Below are 16,930 nucleotides of genomic sequence, written 5' to 3' on the forward strand. Positions count from 1 at the left end.
TCTGCACTGTGACCAGTGCAGCTCTTGGGCCTGTCCAGCAGTTCCATAGCCTAGAAACAGCAGAGGAATGTGGATTTTAGATATCTTTGATTTAAGATAAACTGTCTGCATAGACTTTGTCTTACCTTGCTTTAGCCATCTGAAATTTAGGTAGAGCTCTTCCACTGAAGCCCATGGAGGAAGAGAGAAGCTTTTTCAAATTGACCCCATCTATCTTAGATGCCTACTCTACGATCTACTCTCTAGAGGTGCCTCTTTTTCTCTGTTAATTAAAGGCAAAGCCTAGGTGACTATCTTAAGCTAGATGTCTAACTTTGAGACTGCCAAAATGATGGAACTTGAATCCTACTTTCCACATTTTAACTTCAGTGCTGGAGGCCATGTCTCTGGGTAACACATGACGTACAGTTCAATGCACCTAACACTTCCTCTCAAGCTATTACTCCCCTTATGTGTGAGACTCTTACAGAAATAGGCAACTACCATCTGTACACAATGCAGGTCCCGATGGAAAAATACTGTCAAGGATCAGTGTAAGTCAATACATGGAGCTGAAACTTGGGAACTGTAGTCTATATTACTGATGTGTGTGGCATAAAGAAGATGGAGCAACCAGGCTTTGATTTTCTGTGATCCCTCATATCCTCACTAAGTCCTCACCAGCAGTAAAGTTCACAGCAGTCAGCAGCCCTAGGTGTGCACCGTGAGTGCATGAAGTGCTGACCACTGGAGGAGCTGTCATCTGCACTGCAAGTGGGGCACTCTGCATTGCACCCACACTGAGTTCGGCTGTGGTTCCTTCAAGAAGGAAACCTCTTTGACCCAAATGATGGCAAGTTTGTGTGTATTCTGCAAGACAAATTTGCACTAAAAATACCCTGTCCTGCTCACTGACTCACTAATGTACCCGAGTGATATCTACTTTGGTATAGAGTTGTGATTAAGATCTTGGTTGTTATTTCCTTTCTGTGTGCCTCAGTTCCTTCCAGAGATTAAGATGGAGATGATAGTATTTTCTCTTGTCTATGAAATACATTGAAATGTGGGGATGGAAAGCACTGTAAAACTCCAAAATAGAAGGACTTTTTCACTTATGCTTAGGAGTATGACTCCTTTTTCTTTTCCCTTTTTCTTTTCCCTGACAGCAGCTACTTATTGATTTGTGTCCCTGCTCCTTACCTGCCTAGTGCATGAATAGTAGATGGATGTGGCTTTAGGAGTATCAGATTTTTAAGATGAATGAGGAAGTTTAAAAAATGGTGTAATTCAGAGCTTTTGGTTCCTTAGCTGTGCTGGTCCTGGCAGAAGAATGGAAGGAAGGTCTACAGCATCATAAAGGAAGAACCCAATGAAATGTATAATAATACAGTCATGGTAGAGAAAAATAAGTATTTCTATACCCACATATTTAAATTTATTGAAAATTATGTGATTTAATTATCAAAGCACAGTAATTATGACCCATGCAATACTAATGACTATTGACAACCAAGGCTCACGAGGACACACAATCTAATTAGCTTTAATGGCATGGATTTAATAATACATTGGATTAACATCTATTAGAACCAAGTATCAAGATTTATTGTTCTCTGAATAAATATTGACCTCTTGCTCTCAGGTCAATAAATCTTAAGCTTGCCTCCACTTAAATGAGTATCTACTTACTACGTTAGCACTCTGTTTCCTATCAACAACTTCAGTAGGAGGAGAGGGGAGCTGCACTTCCTTCCTGCTGTATCAAATGCTTCTTTAAGAAATTGCAAGAAAACATTGAATTTTCAAATAGAGGAAGAAGGGTTTGGGCCCTAAAGTCTTTGTCCTTTCTTCATGTAAAACTGCCCTTCCTTACTGTTGCTATATAAGGAATTTCAGAAATGTTCAGAAAGAAATCAATTACAAGTAATGCCACAGAAAAAGTGTGTAGCTTGCATCATCTGCTCACTTAAGTAGTCTTTATATTTTGTGTAATGTTGTGAGTGGTGTCAAAAATATTTGTGGGGATGAGTGGGAGGAAATCCTGCTCCTTCATGTGTACTGAGATAGAAAGTTTTTTCTAGGACTTCAGATTTCATTTTGTTCTTCAGATATTTAAGCACATATTCCTTTCTAACTGTAGGCATCTCAAGGATTGAGGTGGAATATATTTCTTTTTCATGCCTGCAAGGAAGGAATTTCTTGTTTCTCTCCAAAGGGGTCAGTATGGTTGGAAATATCTACCAGTCTTACAAAATTTCTTATGACTGAGGAGAGTTCCTCTAAAAGCAGTAGAAAATACTTGAGATTGATATCCATTCAGCAGATATTTAGACCTTCCTTTAAAATTTGATAAAGTTATAAGGAAGCGTGTTAGCTTAACTCTACTGCAGGTGAATTCAGCTATAAAACTTCTCCTGACTTCAATGGCAGACTTCTGTAGGTGAATGCTGATTAATGTGGAGAATCTCTTCCAGAGCCACCGATCAGTTGGAGACTTTATACATTTTGTAGGAAGATTATTTGTATTTATTGAATTCTGCAGATTTTTTTCAGTAAAGGAAGTGAAATCTAGGAGACTTTAATGGATGAATTTTATATAGTAGATTGTAACTGCTCTCGAAGAGCAAAAGATTGCTCCCTCTCTTGTAAAAATATCTATGTTGATGTGGAAGCCTGACAAAAATGTGTAAGTTTTTCACCCTGCTATTCTTTTCCTTCTAACTGTACCATTTTGGACTAGATGATCTTCAAGGTCCCTTCCAACCTAGATGATTCTATGATTCTGTGATTTTTACCTTTTTGGTGTGATTTGTAGGTAGCTGTGGCACTAAGGGAAATTGTGGTATTTGCCATAGTCCAGAGTGAATACCTGGTCAGACTGGCAAAAGAATAAGGTTCTCAAAGAAATTTAGTGTACAGGATTAGAGGATTTAATCTGTGACTCTGAATGCTGAGCTGTATTTATTGGGGTGTAGGGTAGGCCCAAGGTTAGCAAATTTTTTATTCCATGTATTCCTTTGAGGTTACAAATCTCTGCAAAACAGATGCTAAATTTTGAGCTCAGTGTGCCTTTCCCCCTCCAACTGCCCTTAAATTATCTAGGGACTGACTGCAGTCTAGTTCTATTTAGCTAAGACTTTATTAATCATAATTACCTAGATTTTGGTTCTTTAGTTTGCAAACACTCGTAAGTGCAAATCATTATTTTCCCTTCACTTTCCACCCTTTCAGACTGCAAGAAAATTTGTGAATTTTGAAACCCTAGGGATCCTGCTTTGTTCTTTCAGTTTCCTGATTGTCCATGTAATTAAACATAGATATTTGTAATGTTGCATTTAAATTGTGGATGAAAAAAAAAGCAAAACATGCTCACTGGAGATGAGGAGAGGAAGAAGGCTGAGATGGAATGAAATTTGCCCTGGGACAAGATGCACATGGGAAGTGTTGTGACTTTGATAGGCCTCCATGTGGAAGGGTTTGGTGGCCTTTATTTCACAGCTAGATTGGGCTTTAAATAAATGAGTCTCAGGTAGGCAAAACAATTCTAATAACTGACAGTTACAGGTCCTATATCTCACTGGGTGGAGGGAGAAAGGGGATTATTTTCTTTGTTAAATTGGGTGATCAGATGAGACAGCAGCCTTGCTTTTGTGCTAGCGGTCTGGGTCATGGTAGGCACCGTCCCCTCATCCTCCGCAAGAGATTGTAAGCAGCCTCTGAGATCATTGTGATGTTCTAAAGGAGAAAAAAAAAAAGTCACAAAAGATAACTAGTTTTGTTGAAATACTAATTTTTCTTTAGATCTGGTTAGAGAATATGAACAAAGCCATATTACTGTTCTTTAATCCTTACTGTAATTCAAATACAGAGGTGCTGTTACCTTATGCCAGAAGCTGACTTGTGCAAGTAGTAAATAAGATCTTAATGGTTGGGAATAATTCAAAGTTTCTGAATCAACATTCCTTTTTCTACACCAGAAGTGTGTTGAGTTTTTGAAGTTGTGTCACCATATAATGTAATCTGCTTACTGTAAAGTACTCCTCCCAGCCCCAGACATTCACATTGCACTGTGATTTCTTTTTTCCCTCAATGGAATAGAACAGAAGCTCATCCCTATGCATACAAATTAAAAAGGATATTTTTTTTATTAGTTACTCTTGCTTTCAAGATGGCAAGCTGTCCTTTCATCCTGGATGGAGACAGGGAACTTAATCTTTGGCAGGGTTGAAAGCCTGGAAAACTTAGTCACTAAAATGGGAACTTAACAAAATGTTGCACAGAAGAACCTCATGTACACTATGAAAGCTTTTAAAACAATTATTTTTATAAAAGCGGTAGTGCTCAACTCTCTTGCTACTTAATAAGACCTCGGTAAAGCACCACAGAAATGACAGGAAAATAATAAGAAATCCATGTGAATTGTATTGAAAAGCCACATGGGCTCAGACAGAAGATGACATCGGACTGTGCACCTGGAAGCTGTGTTTTTCACCAATGTACGTTTTAGCTGTAAGTAAACATATAGACAGACATCTTTAAGTGCTGATTCTGTTCTGGTGCTGTCTGTTCTGGGTGCTGTCTGTTCTGCCTCCTCCTTTTCAGAGGCAAATGCCATTAGTGTAAAAGCCTTTGTCTGAAGGCTATTTTTTGTTGCATAAATGACTGGCTGAAGAAGTCATTTAAGGCAATCAAAATCCGAAGCCAACCAGCCATCTCATATTAGTCAGGTCATTTTCAGTGATTTGTGGGGTTCATTAATGTGTCTTCTGGCAAAAAGCAATGGTTAAGAAGACGATGTGCAAAATATGATAGCGTAGACATACTGCACAGCCCTGAGTTGAAGGTGCACGGAGAGTGTCGGTATCAGGACAAAAATACAGCAGCATCTGTTCTCCTTTGATGTGTTAGTTGCTCTGAAGAATGTGGAAGTGGTTACTGCTATTTTGACAAATGCACTTATTTCTCCTTTTGTTGCCTGGTGTGGCACAAGGGGAACACTGGCGCAATAGTGTACGGCAATAATTTATCAGTGGTTTAGGGATGTGGGCCCAGAACAAATTCTAGACAAAAGAAAAACATGTTTGGGTTTTACAGAGCGCCTTGGCTACAGGAACAAAGCTGTGATTGGGTGTGCAAATATTTGGTATTTCGATTGTCCCGGTTGGGGTGACAGCTGACAAATGGTCTGAGTTTGTTTTTAATTATCACCAAAAGGGAAAAAGCCTGTTGTTTTAAAGCCAGCAACTGATGTTGCAGCACAAGGCAAGGAAAGATATTTAACGGTGGAGGATATACTTTCTCAGTGTTATAATATGTTGAGAGCACTATTGCTTCCAAATATTTATAGTATTTAGCTAATTTTGTGATTACAGCCAACCAAGGAAACTGTTTTGTTCACTTGTATTGCATCCAATGATTGATATTAAAAATGCCAGCTACAGTTCTTACTTAATACTGACTGGTATCATTGATATCAAAGTTATCTTCTGCAGTTACACTGGGAAATGCAGCAGATATGCTGTGACAGATGTTTGTGAGACCTATTTGGCACAGAAATTATTTAATATATATCATACCAGCGTACAGAGCACCCATGAGGTATCAGGGCTGATTACAATAGATGTGTGAACACATAGAGACTTCACTGCCTGGAAGGGTTATATGCCTTCTGTGAAGGGAAAAAGAAACATGTTACCCAAAAGAGATGGAGTGATTTGTCCAAACAGCTTCTGGCAGATTTAGGGACCGGTCCTATTTGTTGAGTCTGTATCCAGTACTTCAACCACGGTGCTATCGTTTAGGCAAGATAAGAAACAATATTGTGAAGACCCACTGAAATTAATAGCCCGTATGTAAAAGTTTAAAATTGCATCCAAATACTTCACTGAATTGGGGTTTTGTTTACTTTTTTGGTGGCAATTCTGTGCAATAGTTGTTTTCTTATGAATATACATGAATCCGAACTGGTCATTTCTAGCAGGAAGCGTAACTTGTCAGAATTTGAATAGCCAATAAGTTGCCTTTTAAGTAACAATTATGAACTTCCAAATGAGAATTTGCCTCTGCTGAGGTGGCCAAAATAGATTTTTGTGGTCAGATGAGAGGGGACTGTTCTGTATAAAATTGGTTTTCATTGCAAGCAATAATTGAGGCAAGAACACAAAATGTGTTTTCCATTTTTGTGAAATCATGAGAATGTGATCTTTCCATTTTGTCAAAAGAGTGATTTTTTCGTCTTCCAGCTACAAATCTTTGGCCAATTTCTAGTGCAGATTCAGTACCTTGGAAAATTTCATCAAGGCTGTGTTTGAGGAAGAGAAATAGTTTGAGCTGCTAATATGCTCCTGTCCTTCCAACGCTGTCTAGCCTTCTTTTGTGGATCCCTAGAAAGGTTATCAATTTACTGCGAGTGTGGCTTTCTCTAGTAAAAGCTGAAGGCTGTTTGCAAACTGCCACCTGAAGCAGACACATAAGGAGGAAATTTAGATAATTGCATTCTGCTTCCATTGAAGTCCGTGGCAATTTTGAAATTAATTTCAGGAGGAGAAGAATGGGATCTGGTGGCTAGGAGTTGCTGCTGCCAGCAGCTGGAATAACTCTTCAGCTTTATGTTGCATACATGCTCAGTGACCTGGGGACTGTCCAAAATATTTGGAAAAAATGTTTCTGCAAACAATTGCCAGTATTAACACCAGTTTTTACAGACATTCTGACTTTGTAGCGCTTGCTGGGCTAGCACATTTAGAGTCATTCACACTGCTCGAGGCTATTCACCTGAGATTCCCAGCCAAATTTTGCTGACAGAACAGGCAGTCCCGTGAATTTTCTCATACTTTCTGTCTTTTCTGGGGGCCAGAAATTCTACAGATGTTTCAGTTAAGCAGTGTCATCACTTTTGATCCCACATATTTATGGTTGGACAAATAATGGATTTTTTGGTTTGGCCACTGAATTAAGAAACTGAAAGCAATTCTTGGTTTTACTTAACAAGAAGGAATTTTTGTTTTCAGACAAGCTAAAATGAAACAGTTTGCTCAGTTTTGGTTTCTTCAGTCCTTTTCTACTTTCTGCAATAACAATGGGTCAATTTCCAGTTTAATTTAAGATTTAATTGAAAACAGTATTTTTAAAACAAATATTCTAAATACTTTTCTTTTAAAAATTTAGAAAACCTTTAGGCTTTTCTGGTTTCTTAATTTTTCTTGCTAATGCTGTCTTTTCACTTGGGCTATTTCTGAAATTTGAATTTTTTTTTTTCCCCTGAAGCAAAATATTTTTGTAAATTCATTGCTTAGCAGAATATTTTTACCCAGCATTGTTATCAATTTACAACTCATTCCTGTTACCTGAGTGTTTAAATACAAAATTTACAGAATGTTGCTTTTAAAGAATATAGCCTCTAGCCTACAGTTTGGAAAAGCTATTGTGATATGTCAACATCTGGTATGACTAGACTAATATGACTAGAGTCTGTGAGAATGACTGCAGTACAAGTAGCATTCACATAACAGAGGTACAGTGTCAGAGGCATAGAAAATCATTTGTGATGGGACAGTTTGAAAATACTGGATTAGGCCTAAAAGGAGATCCCTTACAGATTAAGGGCGGGCATGGAGAAAGAAATTCATAACCAAGGTTGGACATTGTCTTCCATTATCAGTAAACTATTCTGCAGTTGTTCAACCTGAGCTATCTTACACTGTCAGAATATCTGTTAATTGCAATTGGCAGAACCAACATTAGAGGAGAAAAATAAGGGGCTAATTAAACCCAGTAGGTGCTTATTTCTTTATTTAAGCAAGAAAAACAAGGTAGCATATTTGTTGGGAAATTCTGCTTGTCCTTAAGGCAACTTATTTGGCTATCCATACCCAGCAGCATTAGTGCGGTTGGGGTTGAGGGCTTAGTGGATTTACCTCATATGAACAGAAGAGCTACATTACTCTTTTCTGTCCCTTGTTATCAGAAGGCATCAGCTATTTTGGACTAAGTGCTGAACTTGAGCTATAAGCTGGTAATAGTGGGGTATGTATTTTAGAAGTTAATGGGATTGTGTGGTTTTAAAATGCTAGGCACCTGGTTATCTTATTATGATATTATCCTTTTTTTTTTTTTTGTGTGTAGTTAGAATAAACTTTTACAAACCAACTCTAATTACAAATGTCCATACTATTCTGTAGGAGGCAGCTTACAGTGAATGAATTCCAAAGCATAATACTGTGCTGTGACTAGTGCAGGGGGAAAAACCACCTATTTAACAGAGCTGCTCTGGAGATTTCACTTCACATAACAAACACATGTGCTAGGAAATTGATCCTTAAGAACCAGGCTTACATAACTTGACCACTGTGAGAATGGTTTCGGTGCCTTTGCTAGATGGAAGGAGAAGAAATTATCTGAAATAGGTGTTTCATCAAGTCCTCTGAAAGGATTTTAAGTGTCCAAACTTGGGAACTAGCTCTTGGAGACACTAGGTACATGCTTATCCTGCTGAGAATGTGCTCAACTCTGTTGATGAGTCAGTCTTTAATGGTGGTTGCTGAAGGGTGTTATGTGGTTACGGCCTGAGCTTGGTGAAAGTTCTTGAAGTGTTGGAGAAATGCACTGAATGCCATTGACAAAACAGTTAGGGGCAACACAGTGTTTTTTAAGGTATTGCCCTGTGGTACAATTGTGCAGAACCATTTTTCTCAAGAATACTTGAGATATGGAGAGGGAGATGTATTGCTTTCCTGATCCTCCTGGTGCACTAGGTACTTCAGCTGTAGTGTCCAAGGTGTTCCTAGCTACTTATCGCGCTGCTCCGTTATGTTCTGGGAAGGAACATTGGCATCTTCCATGTGAATATATATGAGGGTCAGCTGTGGTCTGGACTCTTGATAGAAACAGCTTAAACTTTAGGGCTAAAACTTTTTGTAGTGTGGCTGAGTGCTGGCTGAGAGTGGGAGAAGAGACTATCATGTCACCCAGGTAAATGGAGAAGGAGCTAAACCACTGTGTCATTGCTTCTCTAGTTTAAAAACCTCTGCTATTAGAAGTAAGGGAAACATGAGATGTTACAGACTCTGTGTAGGTTTGCATGGGGAGACTGTGATGCACCCATCAGTCCTCAGGCAAAGCAGTTCCCTGGGCGTCTGATTGCACAGTGCAATGTGTGCAGCTCTGCTGTAGGATGGCTTTCCATGCACTGCACCTTCTCTCCACCTTTCTAGGTGGAAGAAGGGCATGTCTGATACCTAATATGCTGCTGAAGTGAGCATTTGAAATAATAATCTCCAGGGTGGATTGGCAGGGGAGGCCAGCAATGGGAAGGAAGTGGTGAAGGGAGCAAAGGAGAGGACTTCAGTTTTAGGATACATTACACTTAAAATTCTGAGACTGTTCCACTGACAGGTAACATAAAGAATTAGATTTACAATTTGAAGTAAGTTCTGTAGTAAAATAATTGGACTGGTGAAGCAATCTCACTCTCACTAAATTGCTTTCTGAGGAGCCTATCCTGAATGGGGCTGTGCAGCTCCTTCTGATATTTGAGCATCCTCAGGTTTCATTGGCTTCGGTGGGAATTAAACTCATTGAACTCCTCACTAGGCAATAAGTTCCTTATAGGTCTAATTTTTCTGCTGCAAAGTGGTAGCTGCCTTTACTTTCAGTTAGCAGTCATACCCTTTGATCCTCAAGTTCAAGCCTTAGCATGCATGTATCCTTTAATGGTTCTTTTGTGAGACATGTCCTTAAGCATTTGTGCATATATTTTGTTCCTTGTTTTCTGTGGATAGGGACCCTGATAGTTTTGTTACACTGACTGCATCCCACTAGCAAGCAGAACATGCAAAATACTTGATGGAAAACCTTTCCAAAAATAATCCTCTTAAAAGCCCATAAGACAGTTTTATGGGTTTTGTTGTTTCTTTTAAGTAGGAAGTGTTTGTTTTGCCATCAAAAAGGGATGGATGCACTTCAAATCGAGGACAGCTTCATTAGTATGGAGGATGAATGAGCTAATAAATGAGATAATGAAAATGAGATTTTTCTCTTTCCTTTTCATGAGAGAAGACCTTACTGAATTGCAGTATATTTACAGTCCTCATATTACTGAAGCTCTAAATGTTTTTGCTTTCATGGTCTCCATTTGTGCTACTGCACGTTTTGGGATGATGGATTGTGGAGCACTGGGTGTTGAGATGAAGAGAATCAATAGTGTGATACAAAAGATGAAATAACTCTGATGGAACATCAATAAAGGCTAAAAGTTGCCATAGGGATTTGAATCTTAAAGAAGAGCTTGAGAAAGTGTATTAAGAAGAATTCACTTCTCCCCTTGCACTTGTAGTGTCTTTATTCCATGACTAGAAGTCGCTTGGGGGTTCTTCTCAAGTACAGGGGTGGAGGAATTTTTTCTTTTCTGTATCTATATGGTGCCCAGCACAGTGCCTTCTGGGCATGATGTCTTCTGAACAATGTCACAGTGTTACTGCTATCTCAGGCCATAGCTGGCGTGAATAATAATGGAAGAGTAGAGCTCTTACTAGGCTCGTGTGCTGTTCAAGGGTGCAACACTAGCAAACTGTAGGAGAAGTAGGAAAATTTTTATCATGCCAAAGTTACTCACTATTTAAGAGAAGATGTGTTGCAGGTATGTACAGTAGTGTACATAACCAGGAATGGTCCCAACCAAGAGTCTTCCTGTTTGACTCCACCACTGGGAAATGTGCAAGAACAATTATAAGACCCAGATTTTGCCCTGGTGTTAACACTGCACAGTACTGCGTTCAGTGGTTTATTAGGATGCAGTTTGGAATATTTCATCTGAAGCAAAGAGGATTGTTTGTTGAGTAACATACTTTTCAGGATGAAGAAGGCTGTCTCATGCAAAATAGCTACCATCTCTATCTGAGCAGAACTCCAGTGTTTAATTTTTTCTTAAGTGTGGACTAAATGAAGTTAGTCTGAAGTAATTCTGAGCCATAAAACAAGAGAATTGAGGAATCCTTGAATCATTTGCTAGGCAGACAGAAACCCAGGTAGATGATGGTATAGGGATTTATTTGATTACTTCTATTTCTAAACGATGTACGCATTGCAGATACACAGCAGAATTGTGCTTTCATTGGTAGCTTTCATTAGGATCTTTACGCAGGAGGCACACCTGGAGCTCCACATTAGATTTTATGAATTTTATGGAAAAAGGTGCTATTGAATGTGACTGAGGGTATCACAGTATGCCTCTTAACATTTCTGCTGTAATTCTGAGTGTTCCTGCCCTCATTGTTTTCTTCTTGTTTCCCTAATGTTTATCAGAACTACTTTCACAACTAATTTCTAATTTGTTGCTTGCAGCAATAGACAAAAAAACAAAATTCTGATTGCACATTTCTTTCATGTGCATAATTCATACTGATGTCACACTCTGGACTTCAGTTAGAATTCTGACTCCATCACTCTCATAGCTTAGAAAACCAACACTAAATAAAACACGTAGCTTTGTCACAAAGATTAACCAAAATCAGAGAGACAAATTAAATTAGAACCATAAACCCTCCTCCTCTGAATTCAATCTACATTCTGAAACAATGGTAATTTAGACATGTACCACTAAACAAATATGGGAAAGCTAAGCTGTTAATGTTGAAAACCTTAGCTGTTTCTATCTAAGCAAATTGTATGGGACTTGCCTACTAAAATGTGCCATGTAAAAATAAAGCTATTAAGGCAAGGTTGGCATCATCATTTTTCTTTTGCAGATCAGGTGGTAGTTTCTGGCACTAACTTTTAGAGCTGAAATAAATTAATGCAGAAACCAAGGTTAGGTCATATACCTATTTACTTAGTTCAAAGTCAGACTGTCACAAAAGGAAGAAAAGGAACGCACTGTTCTGAAATACGTTAGTGTTATTAGTAATATATTAAAATGCAACACATTTTAAAAAATACTACTTCTGTAAAAATACTTATTTATGTTGATTTCTGTCTTCCAAGGAATAGAGTACTTAATCCAGCGATGCATTTCAGTTTATGACTGATTTCAAGCATGAGAATATGGAGCTAATCACATGCTTAAAGTTAAGCACAGGATTAATTGGACAAGGTTAATAGCCCTGCTGGGATGAGATCAAGTGTTCAGCTATAAGGACCTGACTCTGCCAGTCTTACCCATGGATTTTTTTTCTGCTGTGAGACACCTATGAGTTTTTATCCCATTCCATACAAGAGTGGTGTAGCCAAATGCTACTTATGACTTGAATCTGAAAGATGAAATCTTACGCTCCAGGATCAGGCCTTCTCCCTTAATATTGCATCACACTGACTTCTTTAAGTTTAAGTTTCACAGGGGTTCAGTGGAGAGTGTTCTCTAGGGAGAGTGGCTTTGCAGATGTGGCAGGAGAAGGGCCATCGGGGTGAGTAGTCAGGCTTAGCCTAGTTAGCACAAGGAGAGAAACCCTGCCTTTTACCAGCTGCAGTTGATGTTATTCCTGAGTTCAAACCTTTGATCTAACTCAAGAAGACTAGGGACCTTAACCCAAGCTTTCCCATGTCACAGATGAATGCCCCAAGCAGCAGGCTTTTGAGAGTTTTAGATCTTGCACTGATTCTTCCAGGAGTCCCAGAACCTGAGGGTCTCCAGTGCACAGTCTGCCTCTAAACCTTTAAGTCTGAGCTTTATTGTTTCATGGGGCAGGCAGTGGGAAGGCAGGCAAGGGGTGCAAAACTCAGACACTTCAAAAAAACTTCAGAGTCACAAAATACAGTTCCTGCCCAAATCTGCTGTATTTTTGTGTGTGAAATCAACCTTTTTTTTGTCTCTACTTTCAGGTTGCTCCTATAATTAAAGAAAGGATGATGAAGAAGGGCAGCATGATGCTTGGGTACCAGCCTCACCAGGGCAAAGTCAACTTCTTCCGCCAGGTGGTGATCAGCCCGCATGTTAGTCGAGAGGACATGGACTTCTTGCTGGATGAAATTGAACTGCTTGCTAAGGACTTGTAGCTGTAGCTCCACAGCACCAGGTGCTGCTCACATGTGATGTTTATGGAGAGAGAATGGCAGCAGCATTCTGGTGCTACTTTGTGAAACGTAGTAAAAAGCTTGACATGTAGTTTGGAAACTGTCATTTTACAGAGTGATGTTGAGAGCTTTGCAGGTAGAACACCCCATTCACAGGAAAGTATTTGCTGATGGCAAATCAGCTGAGTGGCCAGGAGGAGGCTGGTGCTTGCAGCACCACTGCCATTCTGGGAAGTGTTTCCTCAAGAAGGGAGCATTTCTGAAAATGGTGTCTATGTCCCAGGGAGGGCAGCTATTTACGGGGTGCCTGTGCACAGTGTAGCTCAAACTGGTCACTTACATATGCAGGCAATATTCCTCCAAAGTTACTTTTAGGAGTGGATTTAGCTCAGTGAGCCTTAAAATGCTAGTTAATACTCTGTCTACTCTGTCAGTATTTTACTTTGGTATGTGTTTAAGGGTAGAGGCCTGGTTGGTAATTACACTGATAGGACTGGAAATTGTGGACTTACATGAAGAGTTCCTCAAGGCCCCTAACTAGGTGGATTGCCCAGGATTTCCCCTGTGAGCACAGGCAGACATCAGAACGGGGCTCGGTGGGGTTGTGCAGTCACCATCCCCGGAGGTTTGCAGGACTCCCCTGCACAAATCCCTGAGAAACCAGTATTGACCCTGCTTTGAGCAGGCTGAACTAGATGACCTATTAAGGTCCCTTCCAACCTACAGGATTTTGTGATTCTATGAAATACAATCATTGGGTCCCATCAGTGTTTGCCAATGTTGCCCACCCAAAATATCACCACCACTTTAGCAGACTGAGAATATTGGAATAGCACTTAGAACTTCTTACCTCTTTGTTAATAGGAGTTACCTATCGTTTCTGAACTGCTGTTCACCTTCCTCTATTTTTAAAGTGTAAAGATTTATTTAGCAGCTTTTAGATGCACTTTAAAATTATAACAGAAAAAAGATATATTTACCTGAAAGATATGTATTTTTTATGCATGGTGACTATATCTATTAAGAATATAGCAAAATGACTTATTTGTCATTGTCTGTATTTTCCTACAGATTTGAGATGACTCAATCTTATGTTATCAGTGTATAATTTATATTTTGACGCTGAAATTAAGGTGGTGGCGATCAGAGAAGGCCTGCCTGTGTTTTTATGATACGAACAGCTTGAACATTTTTGGTCAATCTTTAAGTTGTAAAATTAAGTTCTAAACTTTGTCTTTGCATTAAGAATTATAATATACTTTTGATCTGTTTTTATTCTATAAAATGATCTATTTTATAAAGATAGAGATGTATTTCTTGGGGTGACGTTCTTGCAGCAAACTAGTGGAAATAACCGTGTCTTTCACCATGTAATCAACACCTGCTTAACTTTAATGTTTTGATGCTTGTTTCTTATTCTGTATTTGAGGTAGAACTGACCAATATGAAGCTTACTGCTGTAATGTTTTCTGTCCTGCTGAAAGCTGTCTGCAAACATAATGCTTTCTTGTTTTCATTTCCTACATTGTATTAGGATCCATTGCGTGACATTCCTACTTCCAATCTCCAGGATGATGGTGTGGAAAGTTTAACAAGGTCATGGTAACCAAGGAGGTCACACTATCAGAGCAGTAGATAGGAGCAAGAGTCACCCTGCGGCACTTGACAGATGCCTTTAACAGTGTCCTGGAAGTGAATATTCTTGTGCTGTTATAGTGATCCACTGGACTTTAAGCCAAAATCCACGTTGATATTAATATAAAAGTGAATATCACAATGTGGCCCCTGGATTCTGCCCTGTAATACCCACAGATCACTTTATCATTTATTGCCTTGTGCTTCTGGCTGTACCAGCTATCAGGATCTTGGAAAGCCCTAACTAAATTCACGGGCCATAAGGCTTACTTAGCCCCTCAGCCACTCCGGGTGGAGTGCAGAGTACACAAGGGGAGCTGGATGGATGGGATGACTTTGCTGTTTCTTCTTGAGTTAGACTGGACTGTTACCCCTTCTTCTTCTCTTTTTTGACCTGGAAGAGAAAGGCAGAATACAGTGTCAGGACGTTTTGGTTATGGTCCAGATTCTTGGTAAGTACTTGATTTTTTATTCGAGGGGAGCTATGTCACCTTCCATCAGCTAAGAATTTGGTCCATGGTGTTTTGTGACACCACTGCTATCAAAAAAAGTGTTACTGTCTTGTTTCTTTTCATATTAGCGCATTTCTGTTTCCAGATACTGTGACACTTATGGCACATGTCAGATGGAAGTAACACAGTTCCTTTCTGTGGCAGTACTGGCTATACTATTTTTAACTGAGAGTGAAATGGAACTTTTTTAATGTTTGCGGAAAATACGTCTCTGATCAACATGTGCACTGATTTCTTCAAAGGTATAGGTTAACCTTCCAGTGTGATGTGAGTACCTTATCTAATCGTCATATATTTTCTATTATTTCTGACCCCTTATCACGTCCCAGGTGTGCAATATGATGGTCTTATTTCAGGACTAATGTCATTTTCTCATAGTTGCCTATTTAGGACTAGTATGTACAAAATGTCTATTTTGTAGCTGGTGATTTTAATAAAAAGTGAAGTAAATGACACTGTTATAAATGAAGGCTGTGTTTGTCATTTGTCAATCTAAAACTGCAGAGATATATATAAAGAAGGTACCTATGAGCACTCCAGATAGAGAGACAACAAACTGCCAGCACAGCTTTAAAATGTGAAACCTAGTTTAACCCTGCTTCAGGATGTGGTTTATCTGTGTGCTGTGCCCATATCATCTTTAATAAACATCTTGGATGAAAACGTGTCACAATTTATCTTCCTCTTCCTTTCAGTTGCAGAAACTAGACTGTCTGCAGAGATGGCCATTTTATTTATTTTTTTACTATTCTAACTAGATGCCATTGGCCCATGAGCTCCCTCTCCTAGTTACAGACAAGCACCATCTCTCAAGATGCTAAACCGAGTTCTGGAAGTCCGTGTAGAAGCTGATACATTGACTGCAATTTCTTCTGTCTACTTCTAATAATCTTTTTTCAATAGGAAAGGAAGGAAATATTTAGACAGAAGGGATGCTGAGGCAGTTTTTGCTCTTAGTTGTGTGGATGCATCTTGTCAGAACTTTGGACTGGGTCCATGTGAAAATCACTCATACAAATTATCGTGCCTGAAACAAGCAGTCCTTGTCTCAGGACTTCTAATATGATTTTCTGTGATAGATTAATACCAGTCAATAGTCTCTGGTTATATATGATTTTAGTGCTTCTAACTCACACTGACTTAACTGGAAACCCTTGCTGGATTGGGCCCTGAGTTTTATCGCTGGGATCTTTCATTTCAACACCAGCAGTTTGGCACTCAGAACATCTCAGTTTATCTACTCAAGGTTCGTGCCTAGAGAAATTCAGATTTATCTTTATTTCTGGGAGACTGAATTGAAATGTATTTTCATTTGTATCCTTCAATGATGCGTTAAAATGCTTTTCAAATATCATTTGACCCTTAAAGGACAAGAAATGTCCTTTAAGAAAAGCCTGGTAGAACTGGTAGAGTTGCATTCCCAGAATGTCAGGTAAGAGCATGTAAAAACCTGTTATGTGCCTGAGGCTTCCTCATGCACACAGATCACAGAATTAGTTCATGCTCAAATAATTTTTATTTTTAAATCTTTGGTTACCATGATTGGGCTTACAGAACTGATATGAAATGTTGAAGGCAGAGGATAATTCAAAAACACTAAATGTTCAGTCTGCTTTCTCCTATTATGTCACATATGAGCTCTGTGACAAGCCAAAGGTAAGCTGAAAGTGTCATTTGAGTCCCCCATTTTCATCAGTGCCAAATCTGTCCAGCCTCTCTTCCCTGTTGGCTACTTCCATGGGCTTTCAGTGAGAGAGTGAAGTGTGTTCATCTTGGAAATCAGCTGTAGGTAAGGCCCA

The 16,930-nt window shown here is 39.1% G+C and overlaps 1 protein-coding gene across 6 annotated transcripts in view; it reads left to right on the forward strand.

The window, feature by feature from the left end:
- Positions 1-15,600, forward strand: part of GADL1 (glutamate decarboxylase like 1) — an 88,097-nt gene extending 72,497 nt beyond the window's left edge. For all 6 annotated transcript variants that reach the window (XM_074860784.1, XM_074860795.1, XM_074860800.1 and 3 more), the window contains one exon: positions 12,793-15,600. In XM_074860784.1, coding sequence (XP_074716885.1) covers positions 12,793-12,966 — 174 coding nt within the window. In that variant the 3' untranslated portion in view covers positions 12,967-15,600. The remainder of the gene's footprint in view (positions 1-12,792) is intronic.
- The last annotated feature ends 1,330 nt before the right edge of the window (positions 15,601-16,930 follow it).

Source organism: Strix uralensis, chromosome 1 (genome assembly GCF_047716275.1).
Source record: "Strix uralensis isolate ZFMK-TIS-50842 chromosome 1, bStrUra1, whole genome shotgun sequence".
NCBI classification, from domain to species: Eukaryota; Metazoa; Chordata; class Aves; order Strigiformes; family Strigidae; genus Strix; species Strix uralensis.